General features: G+C 37.1%; 3 protein-coding genes across 11 annotated transcripts in view; 1 reads left to right on the top strand and 2 right to left on the bottom strand.

Annotated features, from left to right (window-relative positions):
- LOC131692677 (cyclin-dependent kinase 5 homolog) overlaps positions 1–26208 on the top strand; it is a 94597-nt gene that overhangs the window by 10371 nt on the left and 58018 nt on the right. For 4 of the 5 annotated variants that reach the window (XM_058979853.1, XM_058979854.1, XM_058979855.1 and 1 more), the window contains one exon: positions 6637–7347. The exons of the other annotated variant lie outside the window; for it this stretch is intronic. In XM_058979853.1, coding sequence (XP_058835836.1) covers positions 6637–7101 — 465 coding nt within the window. In that variant the 3' untranslated portion in view covers positions 7102–7347. Of the gene's footprint in view, positions 1–6636; positions 7348–26208 lie in introns of those variants that run through there. 5 annotated transcript variants of the gene reach the window in all.
- The window catches only part of LOC131692675 (tyrosine-protein kinase receptor torso-like), a 97920-nt gene that overhangs the window by 55653 nt on the left and 16059 nt on the right, over positions 1–26208 (bottom strand). The window lies entirely within an intron of this gene.
- Positions 7409–13084, bottom strand: LOC131692676 (heparan-alpha-glucosaminide N-acetyltransferase). Its single transcript, XM_058979851.1, has 6 exons — positions 12695–13084; positions 12506–12636; positions 12313–12437; positions 8558–8937; positions 8218–8501; positions 7409–8150 (listed from the first exon to the last, which is right to left on the bottom strand). The coding sequence occupies exons 1-6, from the start codon at positions 12827–12829 to the stop codon at positions 7499–7501; spliced, it is 1707 nt and encodes a 568-aa protein (XP_058835834.1). The 5' UTR covers positions 12830–13084; the 3' UTR covers positions 7409–7498.

Raw genomic sequence — 26208 nt, 5'->3', positions numbered from 1 at the left:
GTGCGCGGAGGAAATAATAAAATTGAATTTGCACGTATTCTTTGTCCTAGACCGTTGTATCATTTTCGTTTTCGCAAAGTTCTGGTGCTTTGGAGAGCAACATCGCTCTCTCGTCATTTTCGCCTTATTTTGGTAAACGAAAAAAAAATTTCTACTCTGAGCCCATGTACGAATATTGTGCTTTATCCAACTTATCGACAGTGTTAGAACTGGTTCTGGACCAACGAAGTCAGTCGCAGCGCCGCACAGTGATTATCTTCCATACAAAAGTCGGACAAAACTCTAAAAGTGGCCCGAATTTGATGAAAACTTCACATTGGGGTAATTTTGTGGCGCTGAATTAATTTTTGAAGCTATTTTTCCCGGCATTTTTGCACTTAGGGTGGTTCGAAAATTCAACTTTTACGAATATAATGTGCACATATAGTTATGAAAATTCATTTTTAAAATTTTTGGTGCAGTGATTTTTTAGCTGAATACACATTTTTCAATTGTTGATAATGCTGAAACATTTATAAATTATATTACGAACCCTGGGTAATTAAAAACTACCATGCGTTTCCTTCAGACATATGAAAAATCACCTTTTTTCAAACGTCGGGGCAGAAAGGGGCAAAATTAAGACATCCATTTTCGGAAAATACACTAATTTTCAAGTGTCATTAACTACAAGCGAGCTTTCCGAACATTCTCAAAAAAGTACAGCCATTATAAATATAATTTTAATATAATGCGTGATTTATTATTTGTTTTCCATGTCTGAGCGAGAAAAAAGGTTTGTAACGACTAAATCGAATGACAAGTATAAGTCCAGCGAATAACATTTCAAATGAAACCAGTTCGACCCTAATCGGAATCTTAACTAAAAAGATATATTCATTTGAATAACATAGGTTTTTTCAAGAATTTATCATCTATTTCACCTTTGAAGTTCTGTCAACCTGTTTACAAACAGAGAAAAATGTTAAATCATAAAAAATCCAAAATAAAATTTTGAGCTATTGTCCGGCTAGGCGACACTGTGCACCAGCTCTAGCCAATTCTCCGAGCAAAGTCAAACATCAAAACTATAGCAAGTAGACAATATATTTTGATATCAGGCATCAAATTGACATCTTATTTTTATATCGTTTTAATTTTTTCAGATATGACATCATATTTTGATCTCATTTTGATGTGCTTACATGCTTTGCGTTTTTTAGAAAAAATGATTGTTTCTATTTCTTTGGCAAACATCAAATTGATTACTTATTTTGTTATCTATGCAATGAGTTTTCAATTTGCTTTCACGATAGCATAAAAAGTTTTCTATTTGATGACAATTTTTCTGCTTTCGATTTTGATTTTTTAATCGTTAAGACGACCAAAATGATAACAACCTGAGCAGTGAGCAATCGTTACCAACTACATCACAATATCAAGTTAAGTTCTCAATTTGTTATCAGACTCTGCTCGGGTCGTCCGCCCATTCATTTCCAGTAATACCGTAATGACCGGGTACTCATAGAAGGTAGATAGCATTTGAAATGCTAAGTTGTTCGATTTGAGTTTAACATGCGATAACTAATTTTGATGTCGAACCTGCCGATCTAAGTGCTTTAAGAGCAACCTGACTGTCAGAGCAAAAATAGTTTCTTTTACCGCAAATCCCATGTTGAAATGCCGATTGTGCGCCACAGAGAATCGCGTAGATTTCTGCTTGGAATATGGTACAGTTTCTAACAAGCGAATGAGGTTAGTTTAAACTCATATTACGACAATAGACACCAGCACAGGTTCGGCTCTCCAACAAAGAAGCGTCAATATAACAAACTACGTATTCTTCCATCCAGCCAGACAGCTATTCCTCGCGAAGAGAAATTTTCACAGAAAGTTTTAAAAGAAAAAGTACATGTGAGTGTAAGGTGCAAGTGTTACTCATCCCACGAAACCATTTGAGGCCACAATCTTATGTGGCTTGTTGCGCGATCTATTGGGTTACCGTTCCAGAGCTCAGTAATCTTAAGACGGTATACACAAGAAAGTGCTATATAGTGGTTATATGTTCAAAAGTGCCTCTAGAGCATCAGTAGATGGTGTCGAGAACACACCAGTCATAGCCATCCGCTGAAGATGGTTTAACTTTGATTGGATTGTCGAGACTTCTCCCTTCTGCCACCAAAAAAGGCACCCGTATGCCAGTATTGGTCTTACAATTGTTGTGTAGATCCACTGAATGTACTTGAGTTTGAATCCTCAAAATTTGTCGAAAGTCCGTCTACATTGGCCGAAGGCCATGCAAGCTTTCTTGATTTGAGTTGAGCTGTCCAATTAAGTTTTGAGTCAAGAATTACCCCAACGTACTTAACTTTATCTGCGACAATAATTTCAGAAGCAAAGAATAGCAACGGACGAGCTCCGACTGTAATCCCTTGTTGCATGAAATGTACCATTGATGTTTTATTTGGATTAACCGATAGTACAACATGAAGACACCATTGCTCAACAACACATAAGGCTTGTTGCATCAAATCAAAAAATGTGTTAATGCAAACACCGTTGATAATCATCGGCAAAAATCATTAGCTTTTTTCAACAAGTCATTGGCGACAAGGTTCCATAGAAGTGGTGACCGCACACCATCTTGAGGACATCCGCAGACACTCAGTTTCCTTATCTCTACTTGTCTTAACGATGAGCACAGATGTCGGTTGCTAAGCATTGTGTGTATCCAGTTGGTTGATATATGAAGCTACTCCATGACATCGTGCTACTTCCAAAATAGATTCGAAAGACACGTTGTCAAAACACCTTTAATATCAAGAAAAGCTTCTAAACTTGATTGCTTTTGCCAAAAATCTTTTTAGATGTTGTAGACAGCATTGTGTAACAGGGTGGTAGTAGATTTCTCCCCGCGGATATGTAGTGGTCGATTAAACGTTCCACTGATTTGAGATGAAAGGAGGTCAAACTGATCGGTCTAAAGCAGTGGTTTTCAACCTTTTTCATTCAATATACCCCTTCCCGTGTATAAATCCCCTTGATGTACCCCTTTCTGAAAAGCTCATTCCTTCATTACCCTGTTAGAAAACATGATTTTAAATTAGGCGAAAAGCACTCGTAGTAAGTATCTCAATTCTTAACACACTGAAACAATATATAAAGACAAATGTCTGAAGGGAATGTTAGGAAAACAAGTTAAACTTTATCCGGCATAACGCACCCCCTAAAATTGTCATATTTATCCCAGGGGGTGGATTCTTCCCCGGTTGAAAACCACTGGTCTAAAACTCTTTATCTCCTCATAAGTGACGCGGCTACCTTTGGGAACGAATGTTAACATTATTTCCCGCCACGCCAATGGAATGTAACCTCTTGCAAGACTACAAGTAAAAACTTTTTTCAAAATATGCTTGAAGTGTTCATATCCTCTTTGAAGTAGAACTGCACAGTGTTTTAAAACATCGTTTTCGTGCTCAAAATTAATAGCGTCTAAACCGTTAACTTTAGAAGTATAGTTTATTCGGAGAAGTTGATATTCTGGTGATTGCGCATCCACAGGAGTATACCGTTCAGTGATTAATTCACCTATACTGCCCATAAAACCATAAGAGTCCCACTGCACAAATAAGATTACCGCGTTTGTTTAGAAAATATCAAAAAAATACCAAAACATGTCCCATCCATTTGGCTCAATGGATGGGACAATCTTGAACAGCGTTTTTCTCGGTTTGCTGTTTTTCAACATGGGACTGTTATGCTTTTATGGGCAGAATACGTGATATACGAAATTAATTTACCGAACTAATTAAGATAGAGACTTTGTGTCTTCGGCACAGTTGTAGCAAATGTTACTACAAAAGAAATTGCTGAAGACTTCATATATATAGCTTTAATAGTTTACAAGTTATGGAACATATTTTATGGAAGAACTCTTAAAATTAGTTTTTTCATGATAACTTTTTTAGACATTCTCCTATCTTGTTGGAATCTTCCACAAAGTTGTTTGCGGTATCGAAACACATATTTTTGCCGAACATAGTTACTTTATATCTGTTGAATTCAAAAAGATAGTCCAAATTTTACGATATTTTTGGGGTAATTTCCATTTTAAATAACTCGTTAAGGAGCAAAAAGGAGCAAACAACATCATAACATACTGAAAGTACTGGCTTTTAACTTTTATATAGTCGCCCGACTGTTAGTTGACGCGATTCTCCCCGAGTGTTATGTTCAATACAATATGCCATCGCAGTGGTTTAAGGGGTTATATATGTTGAGATGCGGGAAAAAAGGGAAAAGTTTGAATTTGTATAAGGTATGTAGCCATATTTTTATGAAATACCTGTTATACGTTTAGCGTAGTACAATGTTCAATTTGCAAAATCCACTTGTGAAAATAAAAAAATATTATTAATTGTCGAAGCTATAGCAATTTCCGCAAAAGGCGTTTTTTCAAAGAGGTTTGCCGTGGCTACGATTCCAGTCCAACAGCTCCACAGAAACCATCAAACTAAAAAAAATCATTAGGATATGTACCTGTGGTGTCCGTGAACGATCGACTAAAAAAAAATTCTTCTTTTTGGAAACGGGGACGATTTTTCCAAAAAAATCACTATTTTCACCTGAAAAAAATTATTAACAAATTAATAACAATAATATGAAAATTTTGACAAAAAAAAATGTAATCGATCAAGGACACGGCAGTTAAATTACGAACAAGTCAAAAAAAAGTTTTGAGATCGGTTGAAAACTTTTCCGGCAATCGTAGTCACCGCAAAGACACTTTTGGGAAACATGATTTCGAGATAATCGCGTTTAAAGTTTCAAGTATAAGCAACACCTCCATAAGTGAGCAAGATGAAAAACGCAATAACTTTGCGTCCATTGCCCCGATCTCTATAAAAATTTGAGGTAACATTCTTAAGAACCTGCTTTAAGCTTTACAATAGAAGAATAAAACAAATTTCGATTTTTTGGCCGACCTCAACATATATAACCCCTTAACCCATTATTGCCCAACCTACTATATATAGTAGGTGCTAATAATAACTCCTATTACTTAAGGAATAACGCAGAACAGGTATTATCAATGAGTTAATATTGTTCATATACTCTTACAGAATACGTTTAGAGAAGTTAGAGTGGTTAAACCGGTGTTTATGTTTTGTTTTTATTCAATTTTCCCTTAAGGGGTTGCACATTTCTGTCATGATGAAAACAATCGAATTTTTGTAAATTAGATATTCTCAAAGTACATACGCTGAGGAAAATTTTCTCAAAATTTCATTAAGATCGGAATACTAAAACTTGAGTTACAGCGATTCATAGACCGCTAACCATTGACCACTCGTAGGCGGTGCGTAGTGTTTGATACGCTAGACCATTGACTCGCTGCAGCGACAGTAAAACTCGATTATCTCGAAATTGTATTTTGTTGAAAAGTTCATTCGCGGCGACCACGATATCTCAGGAATTAATTAATCGATCAATCTGAAATTTTCACTGGTTGTTTCTTATTATATTAGCTACTCTTAGTAGGAAATTAATTTCACTGGAATGGCCACATCATTTTTTCCAATCGGAAAACTCAATTTGTGCTGCGTGTGAAAAATAAGTTGGGCAATAATGGGTTAAAATGAAATATTCAAGCGCACTGCGATTAGCAGCTTCATCTTTTCATGGTAAATTGACTAAAACATATTCAACGATGTCCAAAAAAAGGAAAGGGGAACTTGATCACAATCAAGATCAAAGTATGAAACGTAGCATATCGTGCGTTCGAGAAGTGTGTCAAGTGAAGTGCACCCAAATCCTACTTAGCAGAAGGCAAAGGATTCTTCACATTTCCTTTCGATCATGTCCATAAGAGCCTGTCTAGTCCTAGTTTTCCGTTCTAAGTTTATAACTGATTCTCTCTAGAATACCTATCCGTCTTTCAATTTCATTAGCTTTCGTTTCTCTTAGTCTTAAGTTTGCCGAAAATAGTCAACAAAATCGATAGAGTAGAATCTTGCGACAATTCAAATATAGTAACAAGCCACTACTTGCAAACTATTGTATAGGTAACTTTACGATATGACGTGTGAATCAGGTTAGTGACTTGAGGGTGGTACATAGCTTTGATTTGAGAATACTATACCTACTTCTGGTGTTCTTAGTTACCATTCACGTTGAACACCGCTTCGAGACATATGACCCAGGTCTCACCGTCCTCTGGGCCGAATCCCTGGAAACTAATTTTAATAATAACCGTTGGTTCTTTGGCATCATCATTTCCGACTTTGACGATGCCGGTCGCATTACAATTTTATACACGCGGTTCGCGTCATGTTTGGTCGTTAGCAGTTTGAAAAAGGCAATTTTGGCGTTCGCGATTGGATGTTACACTATTCGTTGAACATTTTACGAGACAAATAGTTTTCGTGAAGATCACGTCGGTGTCACCTGTTGTAGGTATTCGATCCGAAGGATTCGCGGACATTTGTTCGGACGATCATAGACTGTCGTATTTGGGTCACTTATCAGACCTTAAATCAGATACACCAAACTATTTGCCACTGCTCCTTGTGTTTCTAGTTTCAATATGCTTTAAATCTCAATACAATCCATACGAAAATGTTATTTCCCAAATTTTTATATTACTTCCTTTCGCAGAAAGACATTCCAAGCAGCAATCAGTTCGATACGCTCGAGCTAATCGACGAATGCGAGGAGAAGGATCGCAACTACTCAAACGCCGAATCATCGTCTTCCTTGTTGTCCTCGAACAACGACAGCCGATCTGCGGAATTCATGCACAACTCGGCCACATTAGCCATTGGCGAAACGCGGCGACACCGGCGACGAAATAGCTACAACAACTCGAAGAAAAACAGTTGTGAGAACTTCGACTCGATCGATCACATAAAAGATAACGATGCAGTCGATGCAGTAAAAATCCACTCAACTGCAGATGAGCCCCGTCTGGACACTTTTCGGCAAAAGAAGAAGAAAAACAAGAAAAAAATACACGCAGAGTCGACGGATGAAGACGAGACCGAGGAACGATCCCAGACGAACGAAAAACTGGTTACGTGCATGTACTACTCCCTGGTATGCTGGGATTGTAGCATCTCATAGAGGAACAAAATGGGTGGTCAGTGGAGAAAAACGCACCTTAAACACTATAGTACTGTCTACTTAGCTGTTGCGGGGTTTTTATGTGAACCGAATTTAGCTCACAGTATTTTTTATACTGAACTTTTACAATTTTGAGAATATTATATTAAAAAAGCAAATATTATTTTTGGTGGTGAGACTACCCCCACTTCTAGCATATATGGCAAACTCTACAATAAATCAGAATTGAAAAAAAAACTCGAATAATCACATGTGTTCGATAGATTTTTACATGTTTGGAGGTGTATCTTGTAATAAAAACATATCACTCATGCCATACTGTTTATTAAGGCTCTTTGCAATACATACATCGCTTCTCTATTTCTAAAGATTAGGTTTGTTAAAAGCAGTCCTTTAATCACAAATTATAAAATATTTTCTTCTTATACAGAATATATGCAATCACGTTCCATATGGTCGTATTCCACAAAGCCTCCAACATTAACATAAAATGAGTATTCATTCTGCCAATGCTCCAGTGCCACGGTAGCATTCTGTGGAACACGGTATGTCCTACGTACAAGATAATTGCATTCATTCCCGCGTACAAGAACGGAGCACCACCCCAGTAGCGTTTAACATCAATGAGAATGAAGCAAAGAAGTAGCAGGAGGAATGCTAATGAACCAGTCACCAGAACATAAGTCACCGACCAGAGATTCTTGTTCACCGGAATCCATCCATCGTTTTTACTGAAGCCACACATAATTCCACCGAGCAGTCCGAGAGCTACGGCCCAAATGAAGAGTCGCCGAATTCGAGCCATTGCGTTTGTGTGAGTGAGTATAAGTACACCACATTGCAGCCCTAGAAACACCTGTAATATTGTCGGAAAACATCCGAACGGTCCTTCTGGATCGAAAGACAGAGCATCGTACATATAACGGGCTGTTGGATGCTGGTATAAATGTTTATCACCCAGGAGTATTCGGTCGATATACCCGGTGATGCCACCGGTACAGTTGGGATATATCCCCATAAGATGTTTTCCACCGGGACCGAAGTAACCACTAAAATTACATTTATATTGTGAAAATGTTATCAAATATTTGATCGCTGTTTTGTTGTTTATCTTACCTCGGACAACCAGGTGCAGGAACTAAGAAAATTACCAGTAGATAAATTAATACTAATGTTCCGACGATCAACCAGTGCTTCCAAAGCCGTAATATGTCACCATTCCGCGCATATATAGAGTTTTCAAAATATACATTATCCTCGTAACAGTACAAATGGATGACGGACACAACAAAATACGCGATTCCGAATCTTTGAAGAACACCAAAAATGCGAAGCTCTGACATCGCAGGCCCGTTCATTGAATTTAGACACAATCCAATCAGGAACAGTTTGATAGATCTCTGAAAAATGATTTATTATTCCTACCCAATATATAGTACACTGTAATACCACTCACAATAGTGATAGTGTTCAAGATTATGGTTCGCGGTATGTTTCTGTTAAGTTGAGAACGCAGAGAGATCGGAATACAAACTCCCATGATGAACAAAAACCACGGGAAGACCAAGTCAGCAACGTGCAGCCCATTCCAAGTTGCATGTTCGATCCACCAATAGTGTCCGCCTCCGCTGTTGACGAAGATCATCAACGTAATCGCAATACCCCGAAAAGTGTCCACACTTCGGAGACGAGTTTTTCTCGTGACGCTACCTGGAGCGCTATCAGGACTATCCGGCGACAATTGTGGTTCGTTCCGACGAAGGCGGTGAGCGAGTTTGATTCCAGTAACAATCAGAGCCACCAGACCCAGCGCAATGAGAGCTATTGTCAGGAAAGCTGCAATAGTTACATATTAGAGTGCTGTTGTAAGGATATCCTAACGACAGGATGCTTCAAAATCGGCCAGTGAGGTTCTTTTATTGGTCCAACGTTACGTCCGACGTCCAACAAATTATTAACAGCTGTTCAGTAAGGGTCCAGAGATGGACGATTTTGAGACTTATCAGTGGGTAAAAGGCGATCCAAGTATTATTGAAATACGGGATCCCTATGGAATCAAAGCTTCCGGAAATTGAGCTGCTACCACATTTTAATAATTATTACAATGTAATACACATTATGCAATGGGGTCATGTTTTATTACTGTTTGTTTTACTTCGATGCTTACCAAAATACAATTGTATCTCCAAAATGTATTTTATATAAAGGGAGTTGTGCTGTGATCGCTTTATTTGGAATAGAACACACCACCATACGCTGTTGGGTCCCACGAAAACCTGACTCAGACATCACTTCGTTAGAAGCTTAATTTCTTCTCTTGAGAAAAATGGATAGATTTTCTGTCTTCGGCGAAGTTGTTGTCAATAAAATTATTTCTCTTATTTTCACTTGCAGTTCCATCTAGTGGTGCAAATGCGAGTTAGTCGGTTTTCTCAGCGTAAATTATCGAAAAATCCCATACAAATTTCAAGCTCATTGGTTTGGTAAGTAAATTTGTCCGATGTGGTTCAAATTTGGAGCAGGAACTCCTGGGACTAGTGATCGATTCAGGAGTGGGCTAATTGATTTACAAAAGATTATGGTGATGGTCCCACCTCATACCCCCACAAATGTGTGAGCTGAACGATTTATCTAGAAGATAATTAATATTTTAACTCATGACAAGACCAGTTAACAAAAAAAACGGAATGGTTCAATTTGCAGACATAGCCTATCCTTCAAAAGAATGTAACCAGATATATTTCCAATATTCCATCAACAACCAGGGTCCATCAAGAAAATTTCCATTCCGGGAAGATACTTGATAGAATCGGGAATTGACCGCAATAGCTTCCATTTCTGATAATACAGGGTCCGGCAAGCGAATTGCAACCAATTTAAAAGATCATCAATTCGATTTGGAATATTATTTTTATTTACTTCAAAGTACAAAATGTGTGGAAATAATCAAAATTCAGAATCAATTTTTCTCGATTTGACCACCTTTTATCTTCGCTGTGGCCTTGCTACGGTCCAACACGAATCACAAGCTGCCCGAATGTGACCTGCCGGAATTTTGGTGCACTCTCGAGCAATGGCTTTCTTCAGCATCTAGAGGCTCACGTATTTTTTACTTCAGACCATGCTCGCCAAATTGGCCCAGAGAGAATAATCCATTAGATTCGCGTCTGGTGAATATGAGAGCCATTGTGTGGTCGAAATGAAGTTAGGAACGTTGGTTTTCAGCCATCCTTGGTTCACTTGTAATTTGTGCTGAGTCTTGTTGTAAAGTCCAATTTAGAGTGGATCGACATATGACATTTTTCAGCACTGCACTTTTTTAATTCCTTTTGTGGTCCCAAATGCCAGTGTAAAATTTGGGAGCGGTTGATTTCTTCCCGAGATTGCGCATTGCGTTCAAAGTTTGTATGGGATTTTATAAGAGGAAATCAATTATTTTGCATTTTCATTAATAAAGATCGCTATTTCACTCAATATGAAAAACCATTCTTTATAAAACTATAGTTCAAACCATGGTTAACAACTTTGTCGAAGACGGTAACTAGCTACGAGTTTTCAAAAAATAGTTATAGCGATTTTAAGACTTATGGTTCAATCCAATCGCGGAAATTCATTATTTCTTCCAACACTGTCAGTACACAACTGAAACCGATACTTTAAACATGAATAAATGAGAATATAGTCAACGCAGAGACTCGGTACATTCGAATGAAATGTTAAGAATGAATTACTGAATAACATAGACGTAGTCAGAAAATGAAAAATACCTTAGCTGTCACATAAAGTTCGTTTGAAATTGCTTTCAAAACAGAACATAAAAATTACTCGAATCTATCAATACCATCGGTACAATTCGTTTCAATGCTGGTAATGTAAAGCAGTCGGAATATAAAATATGCCGAGTACACGTTTCCGTGACGCGTAATATGCCTTAGCTTTTGTTATTTGACCATACACTAAGGTTTTGAATTCAGCAAGGAAAAACTGAATTTTAAAAATTTAATTATTATATTCCAACAGCATAAGAATGTTCTGCTTGTGTGAAGCATACTTTGAGAACACACCACAATACTATAATATTTATAAAAATATTTACGCTACTAAATGTCCGAGGTTTTGCAAATATCCACAAATGCACGCCCATTTGCTGTGACACATTTAATCAAATCTAGCGTAAAGCTAGGTTTGATACGCATAGACACTTTCACAAGGGCGTTTTTAAACTTTTTTTGTGGGAATGTTCATCTTCATGACGGCCTAAAATTTTTGTGATACGGCGGAGTGTAGTGCAAAAACAATATGATTGTTTCTACGCTAATGTCAGTGGCGCCGTCATCGCAAGTGCGGCCACTGCTCCAACTACAAATATATTTAAAATGACCTTTAAAGTGAGCCTATGCTCCGAATCTCTGCGATTGACTGAAAAATCACGACTTATGTATCGAGAAGATGGATACTCTATTATGCATGAACAGTTCATGTTTGCTGTAAGCAGACCTACAAAATAAGTTAAACTTCTTTTGAGTAATCTGCTATAACGAAAGGCTACTCGTTGAGATTATTCAATTACCTCGCCTGGAGCTTAAATTCACGGTATTTTCCCATTGTTTATTCGCACTCAACGAGAAGTACATCTCTGTAGGCACATACGCCAAATTGTTTCCAATGATCACACGTCCATGGGGTGGGTCTACTACTGGTCTAACATCACAAGCTGTTTCCAAATAAAAAAATGGGTAGAACGTTTCCAGCATTCTAACGGATAATTGAGGAAGCACAGAAGAATGTCGAGATTCACCAATTGAATATTCTGTGTCACAATTCTTAGGTCACAATATACCCCGCAGCTATATAAACGCCAACGATACATAGACAGTAGGAGTTAAATTATATATTTTTCTACACTAACAGTCGGAGTACATCCTGCTAAAGGGGAAGGACAGTAATAAGCGCAACAAAAGATTAAGCTTTGTCCGAAATCTGAAAATTCAAGTCTGCCTAAATTAGATCGTGAAAGATCTGAATTAAGTTTGGTTGACTGCTTATACTAACGCTTCTCTCAATTAAGCGTTACAGTCTTCGAAGCGATGGAAACATGACATTATGTGTATAACTTTTGCAAGAAATTTGAAGATTTCTAGTTCGTCTTATCCCTCCGGGTTTTCTTACCCCGTCTTCTCTTAATTCTAAATACGCGACTTTTTAACTTACGCAAGTAGATATTCACCGGTTCCTTCGCGGTTTCAAACACACAAGTTGTTGTATCTCCCTCCTCAATGCGCAAATCATACACGCCGAACTCACCCAAGTCCTTAGTAAACTGACAGACGAAAGATCTTCAGCGAAATAATTCAATAATATCTGTTAAATATAATCAGTTGATAACATTCAAATCATCGCATACTCATTATCAAAGGCATATTTCCCGAGATTTTGCTCAAACACCTTGAAGTACAATTTACGCGCCACGTCCAATTCGATTACGTTACTCTGGTCGTATTCATTTTTTATCGCATGGACTCTAGTATAGGGGCACTAAAATGTCAGAAAATGTTATTTACATGCATCTTCTAATAATTAACTATTCAATTACCTTTTCACACTCGTCGGATAGTGAATACAGATAATAATTCCGCAATCCATCGACGCTGGTGTTGACGTAAGCTTGATCAACCCATAGGGACCACAGGTCAAGCCCGCGAAAATATTGTTCGGTACACTCAATCATCCTGTTACCTCGATGCGACTGAGTGTAATCTCATATTCACCTTTCAATCGTTTCTGTACTATTCGAAATATCACCCACACCCGAACTGCAACCTCGTCGATTGTCTGTTGTTGATTTAAATCACCAAAAGAGCCAATCAGGTAGAAGTATCCGGCTTAATTGATTGGTTGTGACCAAAAGATAATAATAAAAAAACGTTCAAGCTTTCTTACCCGTCTGCCTTGTAATACATTTGGCACACTGGAAAGTCGCGATGCATAAATATCGAGTGAACACGTTTCCAGGCAAATTGCTGCATGTGTTGGGGTGAATTAGTCGCAGTGGGTATACATAACGAAGAAACGGTCCCATGTGTGAGTAATAACGAATGAATTTGGTTGATTGGTACCGTAGCCAGGGTTACCAAAAACACAGAATAATCTGTATTTATGCAGATTTTTCAGCCATTTTTAGACCAAGAATCTGTATGTGAAGATATACAGATTTTTGCGTGTATGTACAGATATACAGATTTTTGAGAAGTGATTTAAGAAATAAACACGGCTCACAGTAAAAGTCATTATTTATGTCGACTTCGTCTGCGTGCACAACCTAATTAAAATATATCTGATACATTCTTTTGCGACGTTACAACGATTTGACGAATCTTCATTCGACAAATAAGTTATAGCTTTATCAAATGAACGCCTACATCAAAACTTATTGCAGATTCCGAAAGTAGACAAAATTTCACGAAAGATTCAATAAACATTAACTGAATATACTGGAAGAGGATTGTTTTATGATCGATAGGCGATAATGTAACGTGAAGTTACAACGCGCGACAAATTAGAACTTTCAACGTATTTCAATAAAAGTCAAATCGTCAAATTCTAGTATATTCAGTTTATGTTGATTGAATATTTCGTGAAATTTTGTCTATTTTCCGAATCTGTAATAAGTTTTGATGTAGGCGTTCATTTCATAAAGTTATTGCATATTTATCTAATGAAGATTTGTCAAATCGTTGTAAATGTCACGAAAGAATTGTCATCTTCACTTTTGAGAGCGGTCGCTCATTCTGAAAGGTAAAGGTTTGTAATACACTCAGGTTAGCACCCAGTAAACGTCTGGATGAAGTCTATTTCCAGAAACGTTAATTGTAATGCTCTGTAACTTTGTTAATTCTCAATTTTTTGTCCGAAAATTCGACAGCTTCATTGGTCGACTTAATGTACATAACATTATATATCAACAAAAGTCATTGAATGAAGAAAATTATTTTTTCCATTGTGCACATCGGTAAAGTCCAAGTTTCTGGATGCAAAATATCAGAACGATTTGTAGTATTTTTTACGAAAATGTAAACAGGTTCTTGCTTGACTGATTTAAACCACCAAAAGGTTAAACGACTCAACTGACTCAATACAGATATCGACACAGATTTTTCGAAAAGTAAATACAGATGAAAAGATTTTTTAGGACAAAAATACAGATTTAATTTTGGCAACCCTGACCGTAGCCGTTTGCGGGATTGTCACTGAAATTGGGTAGTAAAAATGAAATCTGATATAGCCAGATTTACGTATTTCGTTTCAGACCGAGGAACATTACTTCGGATGACAATAGTCGCACCTCATAACCTCACAAAAGTATGCGCTGAATGATTTATCTAGAAGATAATCAATATTTTGGCACATGACAAAACCAGTTAACAAAAAACGAACAGGTTCAATTTGCAGACGTAGCTTTTCCTTCAAAAGAACGTAATCAGATTCCTAATATTCAAACAACCAGGGTCCACCAAGAAAATGTCCATTCCGGAAAGATACTACATAGAATCGAGAATTGAACTCAAAACCCTAGATTGATCAGGAATTGAACCCGGTATCTTGTAATGTCAGAAGGAATCATTAAGCCTCATACTCAACGAACTAACTTCATTATTACCACTATCGCAGCACTAACCCTATTGTCGATCAAAGCCAACACAACTCGTATATCAATACCAGACCCTGATCGCTACAAAAGCCTAAAAGCTTCGATTCAATCCGATAAGCTCTTAGTTCTGGTCTCCATGTTCGATTGCAAGAGAGTATCTGCTTAGCGCGCGTTGTTGAGACTTCTGTACACATCTCATTATTTTTTGATAACTAATAAACAAGTAACAGCAATCCATCATCATTACCATATAGAATAGAAAGCGCCTAAAGCAAATAATAAATGCGAAAAAATACAATCTTCATGGTATTACCACAGACTAACAGACATAACACTCAAAAACAAAGCTTCGCCCGCTTTAACGGTCATTTTAAATATATTTGTAGTTGGGACTGTGGCCACATTTGAAATTATGGCGCCACTGACATATGAACAAGCATATGGGGGATAGACCACTAGTGAAAAATGGTTCCCAAACCTGAGGGGTAACCCACCAGTAAATGAGTGTTTGGGACTGTGAATAAAAGGTGGAGCTAGTGTTCTGGGAAAATTATCGGATCGATGTTTTTTGAGGGAATTCCCTCATAGTGTTATGTCTGGTTGTCTGTGGCATTACATAGTTATTCAAGAAACCTTTTTACGTGTGAAATACGTAGTGTTTTGAACTCCGCCAATGTTGCTGCAAGTTTAATATGTCTAGGCCTTGAGTTAAAAAATAATCCTTTTTACAACAAGGAGTTCCGTGCTCTATTAAATACAAAATTTGGTGTTCTTCCATCAGGCGCGTTTCTAATGTTGTACCTATGCACAATACTTTCAATTCAATCAAATATCAAGGCAGCATTCCATTCATAATTTTATAAATGAACACCATGGTCTTTGTTTCACAATGAGCCATTACAATGCATGCAGCATGAAATTAGTGGAAGTGTATGTGTTATATTTTAAAAGTAATCCCATGATTCTATTTTGCAATCTGTGTAATCTCAATATTTGTGTTTAATTGACAAGAAACAAAATGGATGGGTAGAATTGAGGTCAATATGTGGTGCAATAATAGACTTATATAATTAACTTTTCCTACTAATTGTTAAATCATTTTTCAGACGACATAATGTACTACACTTTTAGCAATCGTTTAGATGACATTATCGATGTGAGAATGTTAACTTGTCATCAATGATTATTTCAAAATATTTCAATTCACTGACGCGATCAATTGTCTCACCGTTTATTTCAACATTAACGTCAAGTCTAGCATTAGCAGAAGATATAATCATGTATTTAGTTCTAGCAACATTTGACTTTAAATGTTTAAATTTTAACCTACGAGCAAAGGAATGTAAGTCTTCGTTTAAATGCGCCACGGCTTCATTTATATTCTTAGCTGCAATGAACAGAACAGTGTCATCAGCCATAAAATTTAATTCATAAAGCCGTAAAACTCGCCAATGTCATTTATATAATAATAAATAAAATGAAACCTAACACACTACCTTGCGGAACTCCAAGAGAATTGTCGTGAGAACTAAATACAAAATAGGTAAAAATAGTTTTCTGAGTTCTATTACATAACAGTTTTCAAACCACTTGTGCCCTAATTCATCTCAGCATCTCTATTCATTCTATCCATTTGAACACATTAGTTAGAGCAGTATCCGCTATCTCTACTTATTGCATCCCGAGCAGAAGAAAATAACTTCAGAATACCAAATTCAGGTATGCTCTACCCAATACTTGAACACCACAATAAGGTATTGAGGAGCCTTGCACAAGAGGTAAAATACCTGAAATAACTGAGACATGTACTACGAATAACTAGTTGATAATAAAACGAGTTATTATAATACCTGAATAATAATAATTCAATAATGTATTGACTTGGTATTTGTAAAATCCACTGAAATACATAAATAATTCTAAAATAAGGTATTATACCTCACTGAGATATTAAGCAGGTATTGAAGAAATGTTCTTCAATACCTGCTTAGTACCTCAATGAAGTATTAATAATCAATTAATACTAGGATTTGGTATGATACCAGAAAATGGTATGCTCGGGTTATTGGCCAGCTATTTTCTGCTTTTTTGTTGGGTACATATTCTACTGCGACCAGTGTTTTGATCTATTGTGGCATATTTTCTCCTGGTCGGGATTTGCTCAAATGGTAGGAAGAACAAAGGTGCCTGTTCTCGACTTTTCGTATCGTTCAAACGCGTGTATTATACATTTTCCAGGTAAGATTTTTAATTGTACCCCTTCATAGGAACAAAGCAAAGATGATGAAACCTATTTTACCGCAATCCAATCACTGGAAGCCGAGTTATCGACGAAATAGTGTGACATACGAAATAATTAGATGAATATGGTCTCGTCTACCCTATGTGCTATTCCTCTATATCACTGAGAACTGACATACAAGTAATGTTTTCAACTTATGTAAGAAATAAAACTGTCGCTTTGAAATGACAACAGCGAGTAACAACTTGCCACTATGGCTGGCGCTTTGATCAGCCAGCGATCGCTACACACAGCGAAATTTCACATGATTAAACCAACAAAATTCATTTTTGATATCAATCGACAGTCTATTTTTGATTCGAAGCTCTTTGATTGTTCAATATACAATATTTTATTATTGAACTAACAATATTATGTTCATTCCAACCAAATTTTATTCAATTTTGGTTTTGACTAGGAGTAAATCAGTGTGTATTGAAAATGTTTGTGCGCACCGTATTTTTCATTTCTTAATGAAAATTGCTATTATTAATAAAAAACAAAATTTATGCTTCTACAAATTTTGGAATTCCGATTTCAGCAAATATCGCAGCCCAGTTACACCAAACTCAACATTGTGGTAAGTGTCAATGTTAGAATAATTAAAAACATTGGAAGTAACATAACCTTTGACACTTTCAGAACAACCTCAAAATGCTGAAAATATATAGCTGGCAAATGATACTGCAACGTTTCTAAATTTACAGTAAATTAAAAAATAAAGCAATAAAATTATTGAATTTTATTTTTATTAACAAACATCAACAGTAAATATTTTCTTCTATATTCGTTGTTGTTTCAACTGAATCATATTGTTGGACCAATCGTGTTCACACGATTAGATCAATAATATTGGCAATCGTTTGAACAATAATATTGTTGATTCAATCAAGGATGTGATTGAAATCTAGAAACGTCAAAACCAGAATTTATTGTAGAAATAATAATATTACGGATTGAGTCAAGTATTGAATATTATTAGCCCTGAGATAATAATAATTATTGTTGAGTTTAAACCAGAATATTGTTATATCTACAATTCATTTTTCTGCGCGTATACGGGACTTGTACGCAAATTTGGATACAACGGTGACTCACGCATGCAATCCTGTATGCGTTGGTGTTTTCAACGGATTTGCATTTAACCACCAAGAACAGACATATAAGCTAGAACAAACTTTCCCTGAAAACCTGTGTAAACATTTGAATGAAAATATGTTGAAAATCACCATCGCATACATGTTCGCATGCGAAAGTCACCATTGCATTCAAGGTTGCATATAAGTCCCGTATAGCGATTGCTGGCCGATCGAAGCGCCGACCAGAGGTGAGTTGCTACTTGCTCTTGTCATTTCAAAGCGACAGTTTAATTTCTTACACAAGTTGAAAACTTTACTTGTATGTCAGTTCTCAGTGATTTAACTGTTTACACAGGTTTTTCGAGAAAGTATATTCTAGCCTATATGTCTGTTCTCTGTGTCTAAATATCCTACCAAATCGTTCTGAAGTTTGCAAGTTTGTCCCCGAAATTGTCTCAAAAGCGTGTTTCAGATCCAAAAATACAGTTTCTTTTCTCGATCTGCTTTTTCCATTTCGCTAAAACTAGATTCAAAGTGGCTTCGCAAGAGTGTCCCTCACGGTATTACTATTCAAATAACTCATCAGCAGGCCCATAAAAATAAGTTCTAAATTTTTTTTCTAATTTGTACAACATGTTATGGGGCGGTACTCTTCGACTTTACCCGTCCCAGTAACTTTGGGAATAGTAATCGCGAGTGATTCCTTTCAAACTTTTGGTACGTGTCCAGTTTGTAGCGATTCATTTACACCAGCCGATTTTCCCAACAAAAAACAAATATCCTTCAACTGTTTAAAAGTGATTGGGTGAAATCCATCAAAACTACAGTTAATATTAATCGTCTGTCTTATTTCCACAGGTTCACTGACCAGCTCAATACTTTTAGTTGCACACTGTTATCGATATATTTGTTCAAATTTTCAGATATTTATTGTTCATATTGCTCTTCATCGCCGTTAGGGGAAGGGATGCGAGGAACAAGGTTTAGGTTTAAATTTTTTAGAATTTTCCATAACTCTTTGCTGTTGTTTTGATGTTGATCGACCTTCCTTTGAATATATTCACAATTGGTCTTTTTCAAGTCCCGCGAATAGATATTTCGCGCATGTGTGTACGGATTTGTGTATTTGTGAGCATATAAATTCAGCTGACAGATCGTCTTTATGAACAAAAAAAAAAATTAAAAGCTAATAATGACGAACAACACGAAAATGCTTAAGTAGCCTTTGACGAAACACGTTGGATGACTTATTGGGGTGGGGGGAGGTCTAAGGGTGAAGCCAGAGTGGGCGCGATGCGTAACGCGACGCGATGCGATGCGAACTGCGCGCGATTTCCAACGCGAAATGATAGCCAGAGTGAACGCGACTGGAAGCGATGGCCATATGCGTTATACGTAAACAAAAGTTGTTTTGACGTGTCGAACGGATTGCGAGTTGAAAAGTTTCTATGGAAATAGGCTCAGACGAAAAATATTTCATGTTCGAAGGCGTACGTGATTTCTTTTTAGAAATAAAGATTTTTAAATTCATCCGATCCATAGGAAAAGAAGAGGATACGGGGAGTATCACCCTGTAGCAATATGTGCTAAATGATCCAAACAAATGTCGCAACTGTACCCGTATGAGCATCGAAACGTTCGATTACAATTTAAGCAATATTGAAGTTGTTCTTACTAAAGAGTGGGCCAACGTTATTACAATTCCAAAAGAACCACAAGATAAGCTTATAATCACACTAAGGTAATGCTATACCCCTACCTTCCCCGTCGTAGTATATCTTCACGAATTTCGGAACAATCTGCCACACTCTGGGACAAATCGATCGAGTCTGCTTTCGGGGCAATAAATGCTAAATGGAGACTGCTATGAAACCAATCGAAAGGAATGACCGTAGATATTACCAAAGTATCAATGTTGCACATTGTTATCATTGATAGGGAAGGATATAGAGGTGTTATTAGCGAGGGGGAAGATTTCTTACAAAACATTCAAATGCCTACACATAATCCTGTCTATTGTAGCACAATTCGAAATCGAAGCTTCTCTGGGGTATCTAATTTCTTTACATGGGTAGCAGGCTATCAAAGAAAGCTTCATCTTCATCCCTGTCGCGAGATGAAGCTTTCTTCGAGCAGTTCTAGCTTCCTCTGCTCAAACTCTAAAAGATGTTCTGCTTGAGCGTTCTTTTCGTTGTTCTTTTTATATCGTTTGGTGGGAAGCGGGACAGGAGCACTTGATGATCGCCCAGTGGAGCTATCAGCTGCCTCGAATGCTTCTAGTTGACTAGTTGGGATTTCCAATGCCTCGACGTCCTCAAACACTTTGCTTTGCGGCTTGAGATTGCCACTTGTTTGCCGGGGCTTCACTTGTTGACACAAAAGGTAGACTTTTGAAATGCGGTCAGCTAGAGGAAACGATTTAGTGGCCAGCATCCCCGGATCTCAACACCGGCAGCTTACGCAGTTCGTGACCAAAAGTGTCACGCAAGTTTGTACAGCTTTTCTTTGCAACATCGCCTGAAATTTTAAAAAAATATACGCGCAGAAAAAAGATTTGTAGGTTCAATAAAATTATGCATTAAATTCAATAAATTAAATTATTGGTCGGGAGACAATAAAATTATTTATTGAATTCAATAAAATTTATTTATTGTTTCAATAAAACAAAATTATCGTTCCGTTTTTCAATAATTATTTGATTGAAATTAAAAGAAAATTATTGATACTAAAAATGTATTTATTGAAAGCAAAAATTTGTTGTTGTTCTAATAAAAAAATATTTTCAAACCAATAAGTTTGTTTGTTAAAGTGATAAACAATAAATGATTGGATTCAATAACACATATTTTTGGTTTAAATATGCTAATTTTTTCTGCGTGTAGGCTTTAGAACCAGTATAACATTTGAGAAAAATCAACTCGGTCACTCACAGTACCCATTAAAAACAATTTAAAAATTGTTCATAAATTTTACTTACCAAGTATTCCCAATTCATCCGAAACATCTTTCCAACATTGGTTCACAAGGTTCCGGTAATTGCGGGATTGTTGGTCTCACAGCGCACACCTATAGAAGACGGGTCCAATGAGTGCTGCGACATCGACAAAAACATCCTCATCCGTCATAGTGAAATCAAATTTTGAAATTGATCGCTTCATTTCGCGCGAAAAACCTGTGCATGTACTGGTTGGTCGCGCATCGCGCAAAAAATCGCTTGGCGCATCGCATCGCGTCGCTTCCACTCTGGCATATACTGTATTATTTTGCAGGAATCAAATGAACGGAGCTCGTTCGCGCGTCGTCGCGCGATGTGTCAAAAATCGCTTCGCATCGCGTCCCCGCCATTAACGGCACCGGATTCTTGTGAACCAATGTTTGAAATATGTTTTGGATTAATGGTAAGTAAAATCGATGGACAATTTTTAAATTGTTATTAATGGGTACTGTAAGTGACCGACATTTTCTCAAATGTTATACTTGCTCTAAACTCTATATATTTTTAAATTTCAGACGATGTTGCAAAGAATAGGTGTAAAAAGTTGCGTGACACTTTTGGTCGCGAACTATGCAAGCTGCCGGTGTTCAGATCCGAGGATGCTGGTGACCAAAGCGTTTGCTCTAGCTGACCGCATTTCGAAAGTCTACTTTTTACGGCAACAAATGTAGTCCAGGTAAGCAATTGGCAATCTCAAGCCTCAATTTTCCAACAGCGAGGTATTTGAGGACGTCAAGGCATTGGAAGGATTTTTTGAAATCCTACCAAGTCAACTAGAAACAATGGAGGTAGCTGATACCTTCATTGGGCGATCATCAAGTGCTCCTGTCTCGCTTCCCACCAAACGATATAAAAAGAATAACGAAAAGAACGCTCAAGCAGAATATCTTTTAGAGCTTGAGCAAAGGAAGCTAGAACTGCTTGATATAAAACTTTCTTTGATAGCCCGCTACCCCATGTAAAGAAATCCCCTAGAGAAGCTTCGGCTTCGAATTGTGCTGCAACAGACAGGATTATGTGTGGGCTTTTGAACGTTTTATAAGAAATCTTCACTCTTCATAATAGCATCTATACATCCTTCCCTATCAATGATAACATTGTGACAAATACAGAAAGCTTTGGTAGTATCTTAGGCCGTTCCTTTCGATTGGTTTCCATAGCAGTCTCCATTTAGCATTTATTGCCCCGACAGCACACTCGATCGATTTCCTTGCACTTGAAAGACTAGAATTAAAATATTCTTCTGAAATAGTGATATCTCGTTGAGCATATAGTCGCAAAACATGTTTTAACAACGGCTGAGCTTCATCATGGATATGTTTGTTTCCGGGGAGATTATTTTCTGATGGAATGCCTAGTTGTCCCGATTCAATCAAGTACTACCAAAAAAAACTTTTTGTAGTTGTAGAACATTGTCCTAGAATGTGGCGGATATTTCACTCGAATGTGCTTTCCATCAATGCTGCCACAACAATGGGGGAAGCTCCACAAAGTCCAGTAATCTTGCGCACGTTGTGTAAATAAATGTTGGGTTAGCTGTAGCATATGAATTGGCTGAAGCTTTATCCATAATGCAAGACAGGTCTCCTTAATGATTTTAGCGACCGTAGATCTTCCAATACGAAACGTGTAGGATGGTGCATTGAACGACAAACCCGTTGCCAGAAGCCTAGAAATATTGCACTGTATTGGTTCTTAAATAAAACTATTTAATAATTCAATCTAAAAACAGCTTATAAATTTTGCTAATATGCCACGATATATCGTAGGGATTGTAGAATTAATGTGTGGTATTCTACAAATTCAACATTATTTTTTAAGGGGTGATTGCTTTGCAATTCGTGAAGACATACTACGACGGGGAAGGGAGAGGTCTAGCATTACCTTAGCGTGATTATAAGTTTCTCTCGTGGTTCTATGGGAGTTTTAATAACGTTGGTCCACTCTTTATTGAGAACAACTTCAATATGGCTTAAAATGTAATCAAACGTTTCGATGCTCACACGGGTATAGCTGCGATTTTTTTTTTAAATAATTTAGCAAATCTTGGTGCAGGGTGAGATACGTCTTCTCTTTTCCTATTGATCGGATGAATTCCAAAATCTTTATGGTTTCTGAAAAAGAAATCGCGTACGCATTCGGACATGAAATATTTTTCGTCTGAGCTCATTTTCACAGAAACTTTTTAGCTCGCAATCCGTTCGACACTTCAACGCAATTTTTGTTTACGTATAACGCATATGACCATCGCTTCCAGTCGCGTTCACTCTGGCTATCATGTCGTGTTAGAAATCGCACGCAGTTCGCATCGCATCGCGTCGCGTTACGCATCGCGCCCACTCTGGCTTCACCGGGTTTCAGCGTGAAAAAAACACTTCTTTTGCGATTTTTTTAGATTTGCGGTGTTACCTGCCATTCCAAAACTACTTAACCGATTTCTTTCAAACTTTGCATACACATTCTATGTTTAAAATACTTAACCCCTACGTTGAGTTTGTGAGATAAATTTTCAATTAAGGGGCTTTTTACTCATATTAAATAAAAAAAATTTCATGAAAAATTCTGTCTTTTTATGAGTAAACACCCCCATAAATGAAAAATTATCTCAAAAACTCAGCGTAGGGGTATTTTAGAATGTATGCAAAGAAATCGGTTACATAGTTTTTGAATGGCAGGTAACACCGCAAATCATGTTTTTTTCCAGAGACGTTCTACAAAAAGCTTCGTACCGAGTCGTTTGTCGATATTTTTGCATAGAAAAAATACAACATGTTGTTGAAATGATACACTACAATGTATATAAGTTTTGCTAAATTTGCTTCACGCAAAGTTCTAAGAAAATTCGCAAAAGAAGTGTTTTTTTTCACGTTGAAACCTTTACCCCCCCCCCCCCCCCCCCCCCATAAAATCTAATGAATCTGCAAATCCGTTGAGCCGCACGCAAATGAATCGAAGCGAGTCATGCTGACCGTATTACGTATTCCGAGGTTCCATGAACAGGAGGTTTCGACGACGAAGTGGTCTCTCAGGAGCGTACAAATTTAGCTAAACTAGCAGAGAAGGCTAGTCAATGTCACCCGTCAGTAGTTTTGCAGCGAATGATGCTTGTGAGGTGATCCATCGTTCCTCCAGTGGTTCGATGGTTAGCAGACGGCAGCGGTCTTCGTATGGTGGCAAGTTTATTGGGTCACGCCACGGCTTCGGCCACAAGGCGTACCTTACATATTTACGTTGAACACCTTCAATCCTGGCAATCCAGTTAGCACGGTAAGGGCACCATACCACAGCATTAGATTCCAGCGAGGAGCGTACAAGCGAACAATACAATGAACTTAACCCTAGAACGTTGCACTGGGGTACAAATGTACCCCACGCCTTCTTTGGAACCGTGTGAAGACGAGAATTCGGCATTTACCGACCTGGGACCCTAACCATAATTCAATTTAGAGTTCCTAGTAAGAGTAGGAAAAAACGGTATAGCCAGTTTGCATACAGTCTTCGTGGAAGCAGGTGTCAAAGTTGGCGTTGTGTACATGTGTACCCCAGTCTACGGTTGCCATTAGCGTTTCGTCAGGTTTCGTGTTCTCAGTGGAAAATGTGACTCGTGACAATACCAGTTTAAATACTGGTTGTTTTACTACGTAAGTAACAATTAGTATTATAAAATCGTTTTTAATCATTTATTTAATTAATTTAATTTAATATTGAAGCATAAAAAATCGTTCTTATTTTTGCTGATTTTTATTGTTTTATTTTTATAGCTTTTCAAAACAATGGCTCACAAGTATAATTTGCGCAAAGTAACTGCTCTAACAGTAACGTTGCGTGTTACCAATGTATTACTGGTCAGAAACATGTTTTTCCATTTCAATTTCCACCAATTTTTAAACTTTCACTCTTCCAAATAATTACGCTTTTTCAAAAATAACGAACTTCAATTTTGTAGCGTTTCTAGACCATTCTTTCAAATTTCAGAATCATTTGATTTTTTTCAAATCGGTTGAGAATTCGCAAAGTTTAGTAATTTCTGTGAAAAAAGCCAAAACAGCGATTTTTTTTACTTTTTTTTAATTTGAAGCAATTTATGTATCATTAATTCAATAAATTCCGTACTTTCACTTAAACAGCTGTTTTCGCAATAAAAAAACGAAGAAAATAATGTATTATACATTTCTTTTGTTTGCATTTTTACCCGTAAAAATTGCGATCAAACGCGTGGGGTACATTTGTACCCCAGTGCAACGTTCTAGGGTGGAAAACACAAGTGCAACGTTCTAGGGTTAAACACAAAGGATCTCGAAACTCTACTAATATATAAAAAAGTGTTTTCAATTTCGAGATTTTGCCACATACATACACACAGACATTGTCCCAAATCGTCGAGATGAGTCAATTGGTATATAATTTTATAAAAAGTGTATAAAAATGGCTAAAATATTTTAAACTTCAACTTAAAATCACCATAGGGGAACTGGGAGAGAGACGGACATGCTAAGGATAAATTTAAATACAACCTTAAAGAAGCATGTTTTGGTCAACATGTAATATTCTGTCTTGTAGTTCCATGTGTTGGTCCAGAGGTATTATATTTCATAGCCCAATAAGCATCTTTTTTAAAGAAAAAGAAAGGAAAGAAATATCGGCACTTGTTTCAGACTGCGGATGGAACGGACATATGGTGGGGGGAAAAAGGACATGTTGGGGATATGACGATCACAAGACAAACTAGCACAAATTACTGTTTCCTATGAACGTGTTTGAACAAATTTTGGTTCTTCTTATTATATATGTTCAATTTAAGACGAAAAATTACGTTTCGGGGTCCAACGTCCAATGTATTTTCTAATATCATTTTTACCGTTGTTATAAAGAGAGCTATGCAATCACTTCCAATGGTCACTTATTATAAAAACTGGTAAGTTATATATTAAAAGCGCCATTGGTAATAATAGTTCCTCGATTGAGCACAGCCAAAGTGTGGGACGTGCACGAAGTCGTCTACACCAGCTATAGTTTGTCGAAATCGGACTATTATGAAAAGAGATATATAACACTAAATTTGGATGAAATTTTTTTTATCATTTTTCATAACTAGAAATTAGCC

Source organism: Topomyia yanbarensis, chromosome 3 (assembly GCF_030247195.1).
Source record: "Topomyia yanbarensis strain Yona2022 chromosome 3, ASM3024719v1, whole genome shotgun sequence".
Taxonomy (NCBI): Eukaryota; Metazoa; Arthropoda; class Insecta; order Diptera; family Culicidae; genus Topomyia; species Topomyia yanbarensis.
This window is presented reverse-complemented; position numbering and strand designations above follow the sequence as displayed.